Source organism: Schistocerca cancellata, chromosome 12, assembly GCF_023864275.1.
Source record: "Schistocerca cancellata isolate TAMUIC-IGC-003103 chromosome 12, iqSchCanc2.1, whole genome shotgun sequence".
NCBI lineage: Eukaryota > Metazoa > Arthropoda > Insecta > Orthoptera > Acrididae > Schistocerca > Schistocerca cancellata.
Genome location: NC_064637.1, coordinates 17,490,897 through 17,510,605, shown reverse-complemented (window position 1 = coordinate 17,510,605; position 19,709 = coordinate 17,490,897). Strand labels below are relative to the sequence as shown.

Genomic DNA, 19,709 nt, shown 5'->3' with positions numbered 1-19,709 from the left:
GTTCTCACTAGAGAAGACTACATGTGTCAATTTTAACTGTGCTTATGGAAATTTTAACAAACCTGCCTCCTGCAGTTTTATAGGGCATTTGTTTGGTCATGTTTAGATTATGCCAGTGTGGTCTACAGATTAGCCCCTACTTCCTACCTCAAGATGTTAGTTGCTGTCCACGAAGAGGGCATTCGGATATCAAGTGGAGCCTTTTGGACCAGTCCAGGTCACAGTCTGTGAGCAGAGGCTGGTGAACCACCTTTCTGGATTGGGCGACAGGTGCCGAAAATCTCAGCGTCACCTCAGTCTTGATGTTTAGTGCAGTGGTCCGACCCACCTTCGAACGGCAATTCAGGAATCGGCCCTGTGTGAGCCAGACTTTTGGGATAGTTGCAGGGACCTGGATCTATCAGGCATCAAAATACACAGCCAGAGATGGAACACATTGCTGCCTTGGTGTCTTCAGAGGCCCAAAGTGATTTTAAGCTTGACACAGTACAAGAAATCTCGTACTCCAGATTATGTTTTTACAACTTTATTTTCGTCCATTTTAAGTACGTGACACAGTTTTATCGTTGTTTATACAGACGGATCCCAGCAAGAGAATGTCCTCTGTTATTCTGCTGTTTTCCCTGATAGGGTTTTTAAAGTGTCTCTTCTGGAAAAATTTACAAATTATGTTGTGGAATTACATGGCATCCCGGTGGCTCCAGAGAGGGTTGACAGACATCATTGTGCGAGGTTTCTTGTCTGTTCCAACTCTCTTAATGCACTGCAAACACTTCACTCCTTACAGTGGCTCCAACCTCATGGCAATGAGGTGGTGATCTTTTGCTGGGTACCTGGCCACGTCGGGATACAGGGAAACGACAAGGCTGCCAAGGGAGCATGTCAGGATGTTGCTGTCCCATCCCGTTACACACCACCGTCTCGTTTTCTGACACATGCGTCCTGTGTTAGTGGGAGACTGAATGGTTGCAGGTGACAGAAAACAAACTGCTGTCGCTCAAATCGACCACAGAGGCGTGACGGACCGTGTCGGCCTCATTGCTGGAAGGAGATTCTGCTTACCAGACTGCACATTGATCATAGCCCTTTAACGTATGCCTTCTCTGGCTGGAGGATCCACCAATCTGTGAAGTTTGTGGTGTGCCACTTTCAGTTCAGCATATTTTGGCAATGTGTGTCCTACGTACTGTTATTAGGGCAGCCCTCATTCTCGATGGAGATCTGCCCACCATCCCTGGTGATAATGATTCCAGCGTTACAAGAGTGGGAACATTTTGTGAAATGTCAGGCCTCGTCCCTAAATTGGTGGGGAAGGGAGGCAGACTTTAAAACATTGTAAACTGCTCCGCATGTGGGGACAGCCTTCATCCCCATCCACGAGATTAGCATGCTGACTTTTCGTCAGGGCACTGATGTCCATGATGTTGAGTGCCTCTCACCTCAAATCATCATCATCATCAAAACCCCATTGTGTAAGAACGTACTGGGTGGGGGCAGTGTAAATACTTGTTCCTTGAATTTCTGCACCTGTAGCAGAGCTTTCACATAGCTTTTCTTGCCACAGTAAATTAATTTATCCAGATCAGGGTCATTTGATCACATCTCTTCTGCAGCTTGTGTAACATGTGTGCAAGGTAAGTGTCATAAACTATATTGGGTTAGTGAATCTGAAGCCCTTTGGTTGCTTAAGCCATGAATCATCTGTCACTAGCAGCAAAACATTCTCTGTTCACATCATCCGGCCCACATAGCTTTCTCCAGGTCTGTCAACTTTTAGAACACCAACGACAAAATTTGGAACATAACATCCACCCACATTGATCATTTCACCTGTGGACACCCAGACCTTTTGGTCAGCGGCACTAATTCATATTTTGTTGACACTTCCTCATAGCACACGGATGAATAGTTCTTTTCCCATGTAGATTCATCTGGAACTGTGTATGTTGTGTACTTCTCCAAGAACTGTTTGAGGTGTGGATTCTTCAGCTTCTCTAACGCAAAGTTGTAAGACTGCATTATCTCACAAAAGTCCATGGAGAATGATTGCACAGTTGAAGATGGACCTGTGTATCCAGTTAACAGCATTTGTCTGTTGTCATTTTCATAACTTCTCGCTACTGTGTTTGGTAGTATTACAGTGTCATTCCACATTAAAGTACTTTTCTCCGCTAACTTTAACTTCACACAGTTTACAAAATAATAGCCCTCCTTCCCTCCTCCCCCTCCCCCCTCCCACCACCACCACCACCACCACCACCACCACCACTATCACCAGTGCTGAAGAACTTCCCTCCAAAATCACAGACAAAATCTCACAACTTCATGCTTCATGTTGCTGGAGCACTTTAATGTTGAACGAGACTCAGTTTGTATTCAGACAGAATAGTATGACCATGTGCGTGATGTTTATTACGTCAGAAGCTGCCTTTTTTGGTTTTGAGAGCATTTTGTTGACCCTGTGCAACAACGTTGCCGAACTGACTGGGGTGTTAATGCTGCTTGTCTAGTAGTTCTAATAAATGAAGCTTAACACCTGACATGTAGTCACTGAGCAACATTTTCATGTTTTTATTCTTCTGTTGTTAAACGTACGATAAGGCAAACATTGGCTGAAACATGACCCTACTGCTGAAGAAGATGTAAATATGACTTTATACGCACAATAAAAATACATTTGTTACACTATTGTATCTGGATTCATGCATAACTTGTTGCAAAATTCACCCTAAAGTTAAGGGAAAAAATATGACATGTCATTAATATACAGGCCATAGTCACGTACCAAGACTTTATTTAATACAGTGTAAACTCATCAGGTTTCTGCACAAATGAAAAAGTGCGTTTCTAAACTAGAGATACCTTTATTTAATCGAAAAATACGGAAGAATTGTAGTAGGTCAGCATATATAGTGATTTGTATAGGAGAATTACCCACAAGTGACATTCAAGGTAGAAGTAATATGAAAGGAAAAGAGAAAAATCCACAACAGTATAACAGTAGCATATGCTATTTAAAACTAAAGAAATTTGGTTAATTTATTCAACATATTATGTGTTTCCCATCGAGCAGGAAACTGTTGGTGATGTGAAATGAGTTACGTGAAGTAGATGATGAACATCGTAATAACAGGCTTTTTAAGGATCTTAGAATTCTTATACTTGCTTCACAATACATTTTTTCCCTTAATGGTTTTTGGTGTTGTTAATACAAATCTATTTTAACTGAACTGTGATGTATGCAATTTCAGTACCAGACAGACAGACACACACACACACACACACACACACACACACACACACACACACACACACACACAATGATTTTCATGTAGCCTCTGCCTACTTGTCCAGGGTTCAGAATGGAATTATGTACTCTGTTGATGAGAAATTAAACAGGCTCCTGTCTGACTTTAAGCAAGAAATTGGGAATCTGTACCAAATAAGATCATCTCTCTTCAAACCTCCCTTTCTACAAATTATCTGAATATGTTGACTCAGGAATGAAAGGTTCTGTTAGCTACATGGCAATTAGCAATTTTTTTAATTGTATGTAAAGTAATAATGTACTGTAAGTAGGACTCAGTGGTGTAAAAAAAAATTGAAAAATATTGTTGTAATCGAGTAAATATTAAGATGCTAATAGCTGATAAATAGCAACTGTGCATTGGAACTTTAGATGCCACAGCTTTTTTGCACCTATCAGTTTTTTATATTTTACTGTATTAAATTTGAATGTCACAAGTGTGAATGGCACTAAGCATTGTAGTAAAAGCACATTGTTAATATACAAATTAAGTTTTGATGATGTCTTTGTCTCTATGTATCCTTGACTCAATTATGCACAAGTACGTCAGACCTCCTGCTAGAATCTCAGAGTAGCAAGCATGGAGGAAATGGACAGGACTGCAGAGAGATGGTACTCAGTGGGAATGAAGGCCGGCCATAAGGCATGCCAAGATTGTCTGTGCAGTTATAACAATGTGTCTCAGATGGCACAGTGGTTAATGCACCTACCTAGTGAACAGGAGATCCCAGATTCGAATCCTGGTACACATTGTCACTAATCGTCGCTGATTCTGCATAATGTCCTGATGCAGCTGACATCAGTAATCCCTTCTCTTCCCCCCCCCCCCCCCCCCCCCCCCCCTTCACCTTCAATGTACATATAATGTATCATTGACTCATTCTACATTTCTGAAGATTCTCCTTCTTGATGGGCTCTAGGAATGTGATGGATGGGTGAGTGAATGAATGAATATTGCTTAATATTATTTGTGCTTATCCCAGCTAAATATAATCTAGTGAATTAGCAGAAACCCAATACATTTAAAAAATTAAATAAAAAAATCTGTTGCTTCCTCAGTTATATAAATAATTGCTGTTCAACTCCTATTTGTAGCTTAATATGAATGTCACCCATGAAGTAAAGAATGGTTGCTCTCCATGCCCAATGCTGATACCCCACAACTGCAATCACAAGCATTCCAGTTAGCTCCTTCTTCTGTCTGTCTAAGCAGAGTGTTGTTGCCAAGTGATGACTTCTCTTTGTTCAGTAATCTTTCGAAAGGGTGAAATCTGTCGAAAATCCTGCCAAATGCAAAGTGCGTAGTGCTGTTTGTGCTCCAAATGCACAAAATGTTAGGCCTATCAAAATTTATAAGCAAATAAAGAATGTCCGTGGTGATAGTTCAGTGAATGGGCCTTCAAGAGGAAATGGTTCAGTGCATTCAGTCAAGTGTGTACAACAAAGATGAGAGTGGAGATCATCAGTCATTATGCACCAACACAGCAAGAACTTACATGCTTTATGTGGCACCAAGTTATTTTTACTTATTCCAGAAGTTAAAGGAATTTTTGGGTAGAAAAAAGTTTGCAAATAATTAAGACCTCAGACAGTCAATGGCTTCCTGGCTCATATCTTTGGCAGTAGAGGAGAATAATGTGGGAATTGAAAAACTGGTCCCATATTACAGTAAGTGCCTTGAAAGCTATGATGATGACTATGTCGAAAAATAACTAAAGTACTATAACTTTGTAAATAAAATTTTATGTAGATATCTTCTGTTTTTATTTAATTACACCAAAACATTCTGTACCTTCTGGATGAGCCTTGTTTTTGCAGGATTACATTGGTAGTTTTCAAATAAAATATGCTCCGATGCCTGTGGTAAGACAGGCCTGTGCACAACACACGAAGGTTTACGAGGAATTTTCAATCTTCGAATCTAGGTAGCCAGGTATTATTATTATTATTATTATTATTATTATTATTATTATTAGCACTGCTACCACCACCACCACCACATCTATGAGCTAAGGGAATGACAAGCAAAAAAATGACAGGAGTGGATAGCAAGTGGTGTGGGATCCAAGAGATTCGCAACACAAAATGCGGAACAAAACAATTACATTTGTCAGGAAATTGATGAAGCACACACTGTTCCAAATGGGGAAGCAAGAAGGGGGATACATTCTTTACTTATTTACTTCCTTCAGATAACAACGGAGTAAAGAGGGCACAAGCTAGAGAATGAGTGAAATTTGGATCATGTGCTTAAGACTACAGTAACTGTCTCGAGTTCTTAAGAACTGGAGAATAGGAACTACTTTTTCTTCTGTTGATATTGCTTGTTGGTTCCCAGTGTCCTGCTTTTATGTTTTAATGAAGGCTCTTTCTTCATTTCCACTTTGATTAGTGTATATTTAGTACTCATAAGATGTTAAATGTGTGATAATGTTTCCATTCATTGTAACAATTCTCATAATACCTTACTGTCTCCTAATACATTAATTGATAGTCAAGTTGTCACTTCCCATTGATACATTTTAACAGTATGACACTATCTTATTGTGATACGAGGGCAAAGTACAGTCTTGAATAATAGTTGTTGTTATTAGAAAGATGACAGTTAACATTTGTAAAGGAAGGAGTCACGTACCAGAGTACATGTGTCATTGTAAGATATCCTGTAGTATATATAGTGGAGGTAGAAGACTGAATAAAGAGCTTCACATTAGACAATGCCTCCTACAACATGAACAATACACTCAGAACTGATTCAAGAAAACTGTTCCGCGCAAGCACCCCCTCTTTTCCATCGTACCCTTTCAGCTGTGTTCGTTTTCACTACTAATTGTAATTAACAGTGTATGCAAATCTAGCTGTAGGTCACCCCTCCCAACTTGCACCCAAGGTGGCCACTACTAATTGTGAAATGTCGTGTATAGAAATCCTACAGGTTTGGCCTCGGACGTTCCTCTCGGCTCAGTGCACCGAGTGGCGGCTTGTGTTGGTTGTGCTTTTGTTCAACAAAATTCTTAAAACTTATGTAAAATAAACTTTTGTTGGAATGTATTTCTTATCTCTCCGTATCAGTATGATGATCTTGCACATAACAGCATCCAACATTCTACTGAATTATTTCCACATAAAATGCTCATTATTGACTTTTTCCAAATCCAGAGTCTCTTATCTGTGCAATGTAGAATATTCCTGAAATGCTCTTTCGTTACAAATAATTTGAATTCTGGTCACAGGCTATTTGTTTGAACGGGCTTCTGTGTTGCAGGTCAAGGCAGACTGGACGGTGCCTTCTGTGACTTCACAGAAAAGGACAAGATGGACTTCTTGAGTCGAATCCATAAGGCAGGAGTTGTTAACATTGAGATGGAATCTCTCTCCTTCGCTGCCCTCACTCACCACGCCGGGATCAAGGCGGCGGTCATATGTGTCGCCCTCATGGACAGATTCAAGGGCGATCAGGTAAGTGTGGCGATTCGTTTGTGTCTGTAGCTGCCTGGAATGTGGTCTGACAGAAATGCCCAGACACCCACACTCACGCGCGCACATTCCTATGCACACAACCACACGTGCGCAGGTGTGCATATGCAAGTGCACACACAGTGTACGTTTTGTTTATCTCCACCTACATCCACTTTAAAATGTTTGCTATATTCAGGCCTTGGTGTCCCTCTATTTTTATGCATTACAATTCCCACCATTACCAAACTTAAAGTTCCTCGGTGCCTCAAGATTTGTTCTATCAATCTATCCATTCATTTAGTGAAGTTCTCCACAGTGCAATGCAGTATCTTTCATTAGTCATCCAATCTACTCCTACCCTTTTAATCTTCACATTTCTTCTGTAAGACTAGATGTGGAAAGCTCCTTTGTTATTCTTGTTGGTACTGCTTTTCATCCACTTCTGTGCAAGATTACACTCCAAATGAATACTTTCAGCAAAGATTTCATAGTTAATATATGTTCAGTGTTTACATATTTCACTATTTCTGAACTCCCCCGTCCCCCCCTCTCCCTCCCATTGTCAGAATGTGTCTTTTACACTTTTACATTCAGGATCTGATTTCCTAGTCTAATTCCTCCATCATCACCTAATTTAATTAGACTATTCTTCATTAATCTTGTTTTATTTTTGTTGATGTTCGCCCTGTGATCTCTTTTACCAAACATTATACATTCTATCCATTAGGTCTTTGATGTCCTGTGCCGTCTGTAAGAGAATGAGAATGTCATCAGGAAGCACGAATGTGTTTATTTCTTCTCCTTAACCTTAATTCATATTTTTTTTAAATTGTTATTTTCCTTTGATAACTGTTCTATTTGCATATTGAATAACATGGATTCAACCTTACCTGTCCTTTCTGAACTGTTGCCTCCCTCCTTTGACTCTTGTAAGTACAGCCTGGTTTCTGTACAAGTTGGAGATAACAATTGGCTGTCTGTATTTTGTCCTTGATTTTTTTCAGAATTTGAGAGTGCATTCCAGTCTCCACTGTCCAAAGTCATGTCACACACACACACACACACACACACACACACACACACACACACACACACACACACACACACACACAGGGTGCATGATGATATCTACTCTTTTTAATACTTAAAATATCAAAAGGCAGTGTTGTAATGTTATATTTTACACATATGAAACCTTCATACCACAAGAGGATGACTTCCTTCTGGTCAGTATGATGTTGAGGTTCGTTAAACTAAGACCAGACTAGTAGCTTTGGTACAGTGTAGGAGATGGGTGAAAATACTGCTTTAAAATGATTGCAGAGAACATAATTATTGACCAAATGTCATCCCTTAGTTATTTGGACTGTAATGACTAATAAGAAAACTATATGAGAGGTAAATAGAAAATTTTATAAATAAATAAAAAACTATGACTCTGGTAGTGCTTCTTCATTGAAGCAGATGCTTGTTGCTGACAGATAGAACTTTCAACAAAGAACTAAGTGCAGACTTGAAATTTGTATAGCAACATTGGTAATATGGTAGCCAGCTCATGGCAGAAATATATTGTACGAAGGCTATCTGCAAAGTACATTACGTTTTGGAATTAAAAATAAATAAAGTATTGGAAGTTTTTTTTATTATATACAGATGAAAGCCACACTTAAATACTACTTTTCTACATAGTTGCCATTCAAATTAAGGCACCTATTGTAGCAATGGACGAGCTTGGAAATTCCTTCGTCATAAAATTCGGCCGCCTGCGCCTTCAACCACGTGGTTACCTCTTCTTGAAGCTGTGCGTCGTCATCAAAACACTGCATAGCCAACCACTTCTTCATTGCTGGGAATATGTGGAAGTCGCTCGGTGCCAGTTCGGGACTGTACAGCGGATGAGGAAACAACTCTCACTTGAAAGATTCGAGAACTTCACGAGTGGCATTTACCATGTGGGCCCGGGCGTTGTCGTGAATCGGCAAGATCTTTGAGCCCAACTTTCCCCTGCACTTGTTTTGTATTGCTCTTCTAAGGTTGTGCAGAGTTTGGCAATACCTTTGAGAGTTTATTGTAGTGCCTCTTTCCAGGAAATCCACAAAAATCACACCTTTTCTGTCCCAAAAGACAGTCTCCATCACCTTCCTTGCCAACATTGTCTGCATGCATTTATTGGGTTTTTGGGGGGAATTTGTGTGCCCCCACTGCATTGACTGCAATTTTGTCTCGCAGTTCACATGCTTAACCCATGTTTCGTCACCAGTAACGATGCGATCGAGTAATGAGTCGCCATCTTTCTCGTAAGCGTCCAAAAACGTTAACGCTGCAGCCATTCACTGATTTTTGTGAATCTCTGTCAAGATTTTTGGTATCCATCTTGCACAAAACTTGTGGTAACCAAGCTTTTCAGTAATGATTTCGTACAACAAACTTTGTGAAATTTGTGGAAAACTCAGAGAGTTCCTTTATTGTGAAATTACGGTTTTCATGGACTGCGGCATCGACTTTTTCGACAAGTTCAGCAGTCACTATGCTGGGTCTTCCACTTCGCTCTATGTCGTGAATGTTAGTTCAGCCATTTTTAAATTTTATGACCCATTGAGGCACTCCACATTCAGTGATTATGTTGTCCCCATACACTTCACAAAGCTGCCGATAGATTTCTATCGGTGTACAGTTTTTTGCAGTCGGAAACCTTATTACAGCACGCACTTCACACTTCGCGGCATTTTCAATTAACACTGACATTTCAAACTGTCACAGTAACTCAACGGAGTACAGCACGAACCTCTCACTAGCACGGCAGGATGCCGACTGAGCGGTCGGAATGCCATCACATCAAGATGGCCGCACTAGCCCCGCCCCTAATGGACACAAACGAAAATGTAATGTACTTTGTGGATAGCCCTCATATATTTGAGGATGTCTCTATAGACTTGACATCTCTGAGGATGTCTGCATTTAAACTGATATCATGTACATGATACCTGTGTACTTAGTAGAAAAATTCATAGTGGGAGAGAACCTACATCTCCGTAAGCAAACTTCTAAATAAACTGAGTCTACTGCACAATAGGTGTACAATAAAACATAGGACTTTATGTAGAGAGATGTTAAGTAAAACATGTTCAGCTGTCAAAAGGGAAATGAATGAAGACTTTAATGATGTCTGTAGCAGACACAGTGTCCAGATGTTTCTGGATGACACAGGAATAGAAGCTGAGCGTAACTAAGCAATAACAGAAATGCTGAACTATGCAATCAAATATTCCTTTGCAAAGGCAGATCCGAGAGTACTAATCCACTTCAAGTTTCGCACAGTTGGATACAATAGTGATACAGAAAACAGTATGTTGTGACTCGCCGATCTTTCAAAGTTCCGCCGCGCAGCTACGCACGTCCTCTACATGTGGCGCTGTGTGCCAGCCATGCAGCAGCAGCGCCACCTAAGCGGCCAGCGGCCGCTACACTCGGACTCAGTTATGATTGGACTGTTAAAGGACACACGTCTTACTCTGTTTACTTGATCTGTGACTTCCAAGTATTGCGTCGTCCTTGAAATATATTTGTTCAACTTGGAGTTATAACACAGTATTAGTGGCATTGCGAAACAACTAAAAACACTAATAATGAACAGTGCCCTTAGGACTCGATGGAATCATTACCAATTCTATACAGAATGTAAGGATGATTTAGCCCATCATCTGACCGTAATATACTGTAAATACCTCAAGCAAAAAACTGTGTGCTGTGGTTGGAAGAAAGCAGCAATCGCAAAGCTATAAGAAGTGACCCACAAAACTATGAGGCAGTATCATTGCTAGTCTTCTAATGTAGAAACTTAGAACAAATTTGGGATCACACATAACCAGAATGGATTCTGGAAACATCAGTTATGCAAAACTTGAGCTTTTCTTACATGACATCGTGAATGCCATGGATCGAGGACATCATGTGGATAGTGTTTCTTGATTTTAAAAATAGCATTTGTCTCAGTCTCACATCAATGCTCATTATTGTATAATGTAATGGAATATCAAATGATCTGCCTGGGTAGCTGAGTGCATTAAAGTACCCACTTTAGGGACACGCAGAAGCACACTGAACCCAGACTGGATCCACCTTGTTGATTAATAGTGTCCCGGCCAGCCTGGCTGTGGTTTTTGCACACCCAGGTAGGTAAATACTGGAGAGGTTCCCATATGCCTCTCCACCCCGAACACCTTTTTTCTGAAAATGGTGAATAAATTTGATGATGATGATAATGATGATGATGTTTGGTTTGTGGGGCGCTCAACTGCGTGGTTATCAGCGCCCGTACAATTACCCAATCTGTGCTCAGTCCAATTCCGCCACTTTCCTGGATGATGATGAAATGATGAGGACAACACAAACACCCAGTCATCTCGAGGCAGGTGAAAATCCCTGACCCCGCCGGGAATCGAACCCGGGACCCCGTCCTCGGGAAGCGAGAACGCTACCGCGAGACCACGAGCGGCGGACAATAAATTTGAATTCTCTGTATACTTAGGCATAGTAGACACTGGGAAAAATAATAAAAAAAACTCTTCCACAAAAAAATGTAGTGGGAAAACAAGTAGCACAATCGTGACGGTCAGGTTTTATTTTATCAAAATTATTCTCTGACTTCCTGCTATTTGTTTGATATTATAAGTTACCTGAGGAACACTTATGAATAAAAAATTATTCTTTCATTACTTTTATTTATTAGTTATTATAAAAAAGTTACATAGATTGCAAATCATATTCTGTGGCAAAAAAATTAATAATACATTTATTTATTTATTTATTTTGTAACACAAAGTCATGGTTCAGACTGCTTCACTTTTCGTGAAATAATTTGAAACAATCCTTTCCTTTTGCAAGACATAAGTACTGATTGCATTTTATGCACTTCGTCTTTGTTCTGGAACTGCAGCGCTCATATTGACATGTTCGTGGTGACGAAATATCATCCACTGTCGGCCAGTGATCATACCCATCGTATCACTTGTCCGAACCTGGTTTCGGATGGGGTTTGTAAACTTTTGCCTTTGTGGAGGTACTTAACGTATCATCTAACGAAGTTTCAAACTCTTTAGCTCTCCTCTTTCTGTCTGGACATGACAGAAGAGCCTCGGCTAGATACATTCTAAATTTCAACAGATCCATAATGTTCTTTTTGGCAGTCTGGTTTTCACGACAGTGCTCTCTGTAGAGAAACCAGCAGTTGACCACTGAAAGGTCTATGAAATGCAGCAAGCACTTGAGTGTCCATTTTCTGGTTCTGAACCACGTTCGGTAACACTCAACCTGCTGGTCATGATTGTCTACGCCACCCATATTGGCATTGCACTGCTGAATTACAAAAGGGCAACCTACATCAAGATAGTGACCCTCCTGCTTACACCACCTTTGAACTTTACATTTTGGCTCAATGCCAGCACAAGTCGATGCTGTTATGACCCTCTAACTGTCCTGCCACTCAGTAATTACTACATCTTCATCTGCTCTAACATATGAATGACACTCTCCTCATTTCATTCTTCCCTCTTTCAAATTAACATTCTTAATTCTGTTTACCATTATTGTGCCAGTAACCTCAATTCCTTTTCCCTTAAGCTTTGCTAAGAGAGGAATTGTGGTAAAGTACCTATCAAAATAAACAAAACTTCCTTGTGGGAGAGTCTATGTTAGTCGGAAAATAACAGAAAGGCCTAATCCTAATGACTTATCACCCAGAGGTGTAGTAGCCCCCTGATAAATTTCAAAATCCAACACTGTACCTGATGCTGAGGTCATGATAAAGTTTTTAAGACCTACAGGCCTTGGTTTTCCTTCAACATATTGCTTCAGTTTGCAATGTCCAGTAAAAGGGATCATTTGCTCATCAGTACTGTAGTGGTTAAAGCTACAAGGCAAACTGTGACATCTTCTTCTTACTGTGTCGATCACTGGCTGAACTTTCCACGGTCTATTAGTTTTCGCTTCTTCAGGTGGTTTTATAGTATCAACAAAGTGCACATTATTCCTGAGTGCAAGGAACCAGTCTCTAGACACAGTGTCACTAATAGCTGATAAAGAAATAGATTTCTTCCAGTACATGGGTAGCCTAGGATACCTTATGCACCCTATCATTAAATTTATGCCAAAAAACACCTTTAGTTCATGAGCTGTAGTCCCTAGGGATTTCCCTGTCTTTGCAACACTATACATATTTGTATATTTCGCCGCCTCTTCAAAAAACTTTTCACTGAAATATTCACAGAAATATTCAGCAGGAGTTCCAGTTGGTGAAGGACTCTGGAATTAAAAAGAAGATATTTTAGTAAGAAAATGGGAATGATACACGCAATAGGTAACTCAGATTGCACCTCTTTGTCACTGACCTCAACAGGACTGTAATTAATGTTTGGTGGATGAAACTTCTGAACAAAATTTGATCTCCGAAAAAGCAGAGGTCTGACACCTTCTGTGACACTGTGTGAACTCCTGCGCTCTTCAGGAACTTCTTCGGCACTCAAATCATTGTCAGACGAGTCGTCTGCCTGCTGAATATTTGAAGGAGAAGGAACAAACTCGTCGTCTTCATCTGACGAAATGCCACTCAAATCCGAATCCTCTAATAGAGAACGGATTTGATTGTCCGATAAACCTGTATACAATAACGGGAATGTGCATAAAAACTTTCCCATTCAAAACTGTATGAAAAGCAGTAATATAGGGAGGCCAATGACACAGTCAACAACACCCACTCGAGGATAAAGTTACACAGTCAACACCCAACCTGCACAATCGTGCTAGTACAAATGTAACGCACAATTACTGTGCAAAGATATAAAGTTACTAATAATTATCAGTATCACAACGTTGTACACACTATTACAAATAACCAGATCCAGCAAATCGCCGAAACAATTAAATTTAACTTAATTATGAACTACTAACCAGGCACCGGCACAATGCTCACTTCTCGATCAACTTAAACAACACGTGCTGCAATCTGTTTGTGCCGAATGGCAACATAAACGTGAGAAACGCGTAGCCCACAACCTGCACGATCGTTACAGGTCGGTTGGAAGCGAGGCGAGAGATTCAGTTTGTCGTAAAAAAATAAAAACCGAACCCGCATGATTGTGTGGGTTCAGGTGGAAACGGATATCCTGCCTGAGCTAAACGACGTGCAATCACTTTGAAAAATGATGTCGTGTTTGACCATTCAATTACAGTAGACACAGACAGAAGGAGTACATGGATTTCTCCCCAGAGGAGGAGCTGGCAGTAGCTTCAAAATGCTTCTAGGAGTGGAAACCCCATCTTAATAACAGGCATTACATGGATCTGGTTGCTTCTCCATGTAAATACTATATCAGTCCTCACTGGCTGGGTAAAGGGCATCAGAAAGGATGGAGGATGTAGAGCATCAAATCGAGTTTGTGATTGGATTGAAGATTTCTTGGAATGGAGGACAGCATGTTATCTTGGATTGAGTCTTTAACAGATGTAGAAGTAACTTAAGGATTTCCAGGGAAATTCATTGAGGCCCTTGCCATCCATGTGATATATAATGAACTGGCAGACAATATTAACACTAGCCACAGACTTTTTGCAGGTGCAGTTACCTATTGTGAAGTCATATATAATCTCCAGTCAGTTATTCATAAATGAAATCCAACTGGCACAAAAAATGAAGCCAAACAACCACGAAAAGTTTCAGGCATTTGTCTATTAGGTGCATGCAAAATACGGAATGGACAACAGTTCCTTCAGGAAGATAATATTCCCTGATGAGGATACTTTCTGTTGAAAGGCTTTGTGAACAAGCAAAACTGAAATATTTGGTGTACAAAAAACGTGAATCTAATCTATGGAGAAGACACTGCAGCTGCAGCAATTTACTGTGTAATATGACTTTCGGACTGAGGGCATAACTGTAATATACTACTTCAAAGATGGTGCAAATGCATTAACAGTGGATGGTGAATGCCACTGCAATATGTTGAGAGGCTTTATGGTCTGAATTGGGTTGTGTGAATGCTGAAGAGGTTTGGTTTCAATGAAGGTGGTGCAACCTGTCCCACATCAATTGCAGCAATGGATTTGTTACGAGAGATTTCTCACGACAGTGAATTGGCTACCCAGCTCTTGTGACTTAGACACTGTTGTTTCTTTGCTTTTTTTCTCACAAGTATTTGAAATCTTCTGTGCACAACAACAAACCACGATCACTCACAGAACTACAAGGCTGAGATTAAGCATAGAGTTTCAGTAATAAAGGTGCAAGTATGCCGAAAAGTTACAGAAAATTTCATAGAAAGACTGAGACTGTGTCTCCTTAGTCGTGGAGGGCATTTAAGTAACATCATATTTCGTGCAAAATCACAGGTAACTTACACTGAAATAACATGTAAATTACTTAATTGCATCAGTAAATTTGTATTTTCTTATGCACTCAAAATATACTTTTTCTGTGAGACGTATCCTACTAAAGTGACTACTACCCAGTGAAAGAAACTGCAATACAGTATCATTTATTTATTGACACCAAAAGTACAAGCACTGGCAAACATTGATCCAAAGACAGTCATCCAAACAAACTCAAGTAGTAGATCAAAGACGGTTGTAGCCTAGAGTACAAGAACAGGCAGATTTCGGTGCAGCTAGTGAAGTGATGTGTGAAGCTCAGGCACGGACCTAAGTCAGCCACCGTAGCTCAAATGGGCACCAGTTGGTGCACTGTGAGCCTTAAAACTTGCATTTGTGTCACTGACTCAATACAGGGAAGTGGATGCAGTTGCTAGTGCCTGATTCTGTAACAGACACTACGGACTAGCAGATGAGCCTTGATTACATAAAGTGGTGAGGCAGAAGATGGAAATAGTACAATGCTGTTTGCACAGTCACATGTCAACCACATGTACTTCAACTGGCAGCTGGCTGAGCAGTGGTTGGTAGCCACTGCAGGGGGGGGGGGGGGGGGGGGGGGGGGGTAGATACCTAGCAATGTGGTAACATGTGGGAGTTACCTCACCTATCTCACCTATGACTACATCAGTGAGTTGTAACAAGTATGAATCAACTGCTGTAGGTTCTTGAATGTAGCAGTTTGCAGGAGCATGAAAAAGATGGATCACATAGGCTCGGTTGTAGCACAGGCAGTTTGCAGATATTGTTTCATTGAAAGGATAGTGGGGAAATGCAGTATACAATTGGGGATCTGCAAAGAAGGGCTGCACAGATGGTGACAGGTTTGTGTCACTCATGTGAGAATGGTATAGAAACTCTGTAAACCTTGAACTGGCAGACACTTGAAAATAGACATCAATTCTCCTGTGAAAAGCTTACTTAAAAAAGTAGCAATAATTATCATTGAGGGAGGAATCTAGAATTGTACTTCAGCCCCTATGCATGGCCTGTGAAGACAAGATTAGAGGCCCCCCCATCCCCCCCCCCCCCCCCCCCCCCCCCCCAAAACACACACACACACACACACACACACACACACACACACACACACACACACACTGACACACATTGATTTTTATGTATGTAGGTGGAAATAAAAATAAATAAATAAATGTTGTAGGTGCTGGCTCCAAAGGAAGTTCTCGACGAATGGCAGTTGCGACCACAGAAGCTGGTGACCCGCTTCATCAAGAAATACCTGACAATGAAGGGTCGGCTGTCACTTGAGGGGTTTGGAGGGTCCATATGTGTGAAGAGCCCCCGCCGCTTCAAGCTGGTGCAGCAGGAGTCCGAGAATTACGACTAGTTGCGGTCAGTCGATCAGAGTCCCGTCTGTGGCTGCAGCACAAAACACGTGGCGCAGGAATCTTCCTCCGCTTCTGGAATGACTCGACGGGGTGACATTCTGGATCGGAGGGGATAACATTCTGGCTGCAGCTGAATTCTTGCAGGACTGACATCAGAGAAAAAAATAAAAGCAAAAATAAAAATGCAGCATCCTTTTTGTGGATGTTTTGCTTTTTAATTCCAAAGATTTATGTTCATTCGATAGTGGCGTATTTTATTTTCTTGAAACTGGACAGAGACCAGTAAGTGAAGTGTGGGCCTGAATCTTGTGGTCACATGTGCTGTTAGGCTTAGGGAAAAATGTTTGTGTTTCTGTGTAGCGGTCATCTGACTTATTTATATGCCATTGTTTAATGTATAGTGTAGACTGTAGGATAACTATATACAAAATATGAGACAAGTAAAATGTTAATGCTTTCCTTTAAAAGGCTGTGTTTCAAAACTGGGTGATTGTTTTAGACTAGTGCATAATTTCACTTTTTATACTGTTATCTGCACGGTGTACAGTAGTTCGTATATTACTGTTCACCGTGTGTTCAGTGCGAGATGAGCTACAGCATTCCCACTCATTTATATGAGGAGTTTCATAAGTTGGTGTTAAATAAAGTTGTTTGTTGTTTGTCATGTGTTGTTGTAAAGTAGTTTTTGCAAGCTAGATGCTTATAGGATTTACACTTCTTGTTAAAATTGGAGAGTATTAATGTTACAATAGGTAACAAAAAAACTGTGGCTCATGAGATGTATGAGTTTGCTCTGGTGTATGCAATTTCTCTGGATGACATTATATAAAACTGCCATATACATGCAGAGATGTACTAAATGCCTTAAATCTGCTCACTGGTGCACAATAAGCCCAGGGTCGATTGCCAGAGTGATCAAAAAATAAATCTTTCGTTTTTATCAACCCCAGTTGTTCTAATGGTTTCTAATTGTACAGCATTTTTATATGTGCAAGTGCATTATTTAGAGACTGAAAAAATGTATTTATTAGATTTGTTCGAAATGTGTAAATTTTGTGTCATGAAGGATGTAAATAGACAGTTTCAGTATTTAAACCTGTGAAGAAATAGAAAGAAAGAAATTAGTTATTTGTACTTAGTGACACAAATATGCTGCTTGATTGATAGTCCACTTGTGTCTTGAATTAATGAGCTCCTTTTTGTAAATGGCAATTACCAGAATATATGGGAAAAAAACAAATTTCTTTGAAATCTAATGAAAATATTGTCTCCATTTATCATTTCTATTTGTAGTTTACAGCTCTATGTCAGAAGTAATTGAAAATATGCATATCCTAAAAAAATGTGAGTCCTGTCCTCTGATTTCATATGCTCTTAACTGCAGCACATATTAGGAAAAGTACTTCCATTTTCCAAACATGCTTTCTGCTACTCTAGAGATGTAGCAGTTAAATTACTGCCCATAAAACAGCTTAAGACCATGTGTGAGAGGCTTGTGGACACAATTTTCAATTTTGTCAGTATTCTGACATTTTGGGACTATTAGTAGGTACTCAGATACGAACAGATAAAACTAGTGGCGATAGTGGTGAACACGTGAAATAAGAAACACGACCTCCAAGTATTACTTAGGTTGGTGTTTACCTATGGAAAAATATGATTTTATTTTGTTCCACCTAGGTACAGATGTGCACAGGTGTTGCCACATTCCAATTTTGTTTACTTACAAGAGAATATCACCAATTTGACATATTTTAGAGAGAAAAAAAGCACACTTGCAAGGTATCAGCCCGTTGGTCGATTCCACGTGAAAATTAGGCCCATAATTTGTATAGCACTCAGTTACGACCTGACTGTGCAGCTTTTAAAGATTCATGCACGCCCATTGTTTCACACTCATTCGACCTCACTGCAATCGTACAATGCCCAAGAGCGAAGTACTACACAGTGGCCTGACAGCAAGACTCGCACTTTATCACTCTGAACAACACACACATCAATGTCGCAACAGTATTTCATTGGATGTTGAAAGTGATCTGATTGGTCACCGTGCAACTGCTTTGATACCAAACCTACCAGAAGACCTGCCACAATATTGGTGCACATAACTACCTGTAAAACAGAGACTACAATTGAAGAAACTTGTTACGCTGGTCAAAGTTAACATCAATGCAGAGTTGTTGGTAAACCTATGGACAAAATCTTCAATACGCGAAAGCTACATACATCCAGTGGGTGAAAATATTTTGTTCCACACAGTGGTAATTGTTCAGTGCTCTTAATTCATTGCTGTACTACTGTAATTTGTTCATTGCCATTATGAATGCAAACCTCTTACCTCACTCCAGTGTACAGTACTTCAGCTGCAGGTCAACTGCTTACAATCGAAATTGTGGCCCAAATTTTTCCATGGGACTGATTGCTGGGGCAGATATCTTGCAGGTGTGTTTTCTTTTTTGCCAAAATATGAGGCAAAGTTGCTGTTGTTCCCTTGTAAGCAGAGGAAAATTAAGGCACTTATTTTATTCAACCAGACTTTGACTTATGATTAAGTGGAATTATTGTTTTATGAAAGTAACAAAACTACAGTCACCTGAGCACAATGTATTTTGCTGTCAATTTCTCTTCAGCTGCCCCAGTGATATTGATTAAATTATATTGTCTGGTAACCTCCCCCCCCCCCCCCTCCCTCCCTCCCTTTGTAAAAAATTGTTTCATTATGTCATTACGTTTATGTTTGTAGTCTATTGATCCACTGGTTTCATTGTTCCAGCAACAGTAAAGAACATTTCACCTCCACACTTGATTCCACATTGCAAACCAAGAGTCAAAAGAATCCGGCCCCATTTCGAAAACGTTGTATTGCTCAGTGTAATCTATTATTTATCATGGGGGCATCTAAAGATAGCACAAAAAATTATAAAAATGAGTGACTGAAAGAGGAAAGTATAGTTTTGTAAATGCCATTATTTAAATTACATCCAAATATAAGATTAGCAAGTTTACAGCTTTGATTACATTTGTTATTTTTTTGCGATCAAGAATAGCTATTAATAATATTATAAAATGTGTAGATGCTTTCGACTAAGAGCCTGTCTGTGATCCAAAACAAAGAAATTTTTTGCAGTTGGGTTTTTTAATTTACTACCCATAACATGAAATAAAAGTTGAGT

The 19,709-nt window shown here is 40.0% G+C and overlaps 1 protein-coding gene across 2 annotated transcripts in view; it reads left to right on the top strand.

Moving 5' to 3' along the window:
- Positions 1–17,776, top strand: part of LOC126109900 (uridine phosphorylase 1) — a 125,851-nt gene extending 108,075 nt beyond the window's left edge. For both annotated transcript variants that reach the window (XM_049914989.1, XM_049914990.1), the window contains exons 6-7: positions 6,573–6,766; positions 16,350–17,776. In XM_049914989.1, the coding sequence (XP_049770946.1) occupies positions 6,573–6,766; positions 16,350–16,535 (380 nt within the window). In that variant the 3' untranslated portion in view covers positions 16,536–17,776. The remainder of the gene's footprint in view (positions 1–6,572; positions 6,767–16,349) is intronic.
- The last annotated feature ends 1,933 nt before the right edge of the window (positions 17,777–19,709 follow it).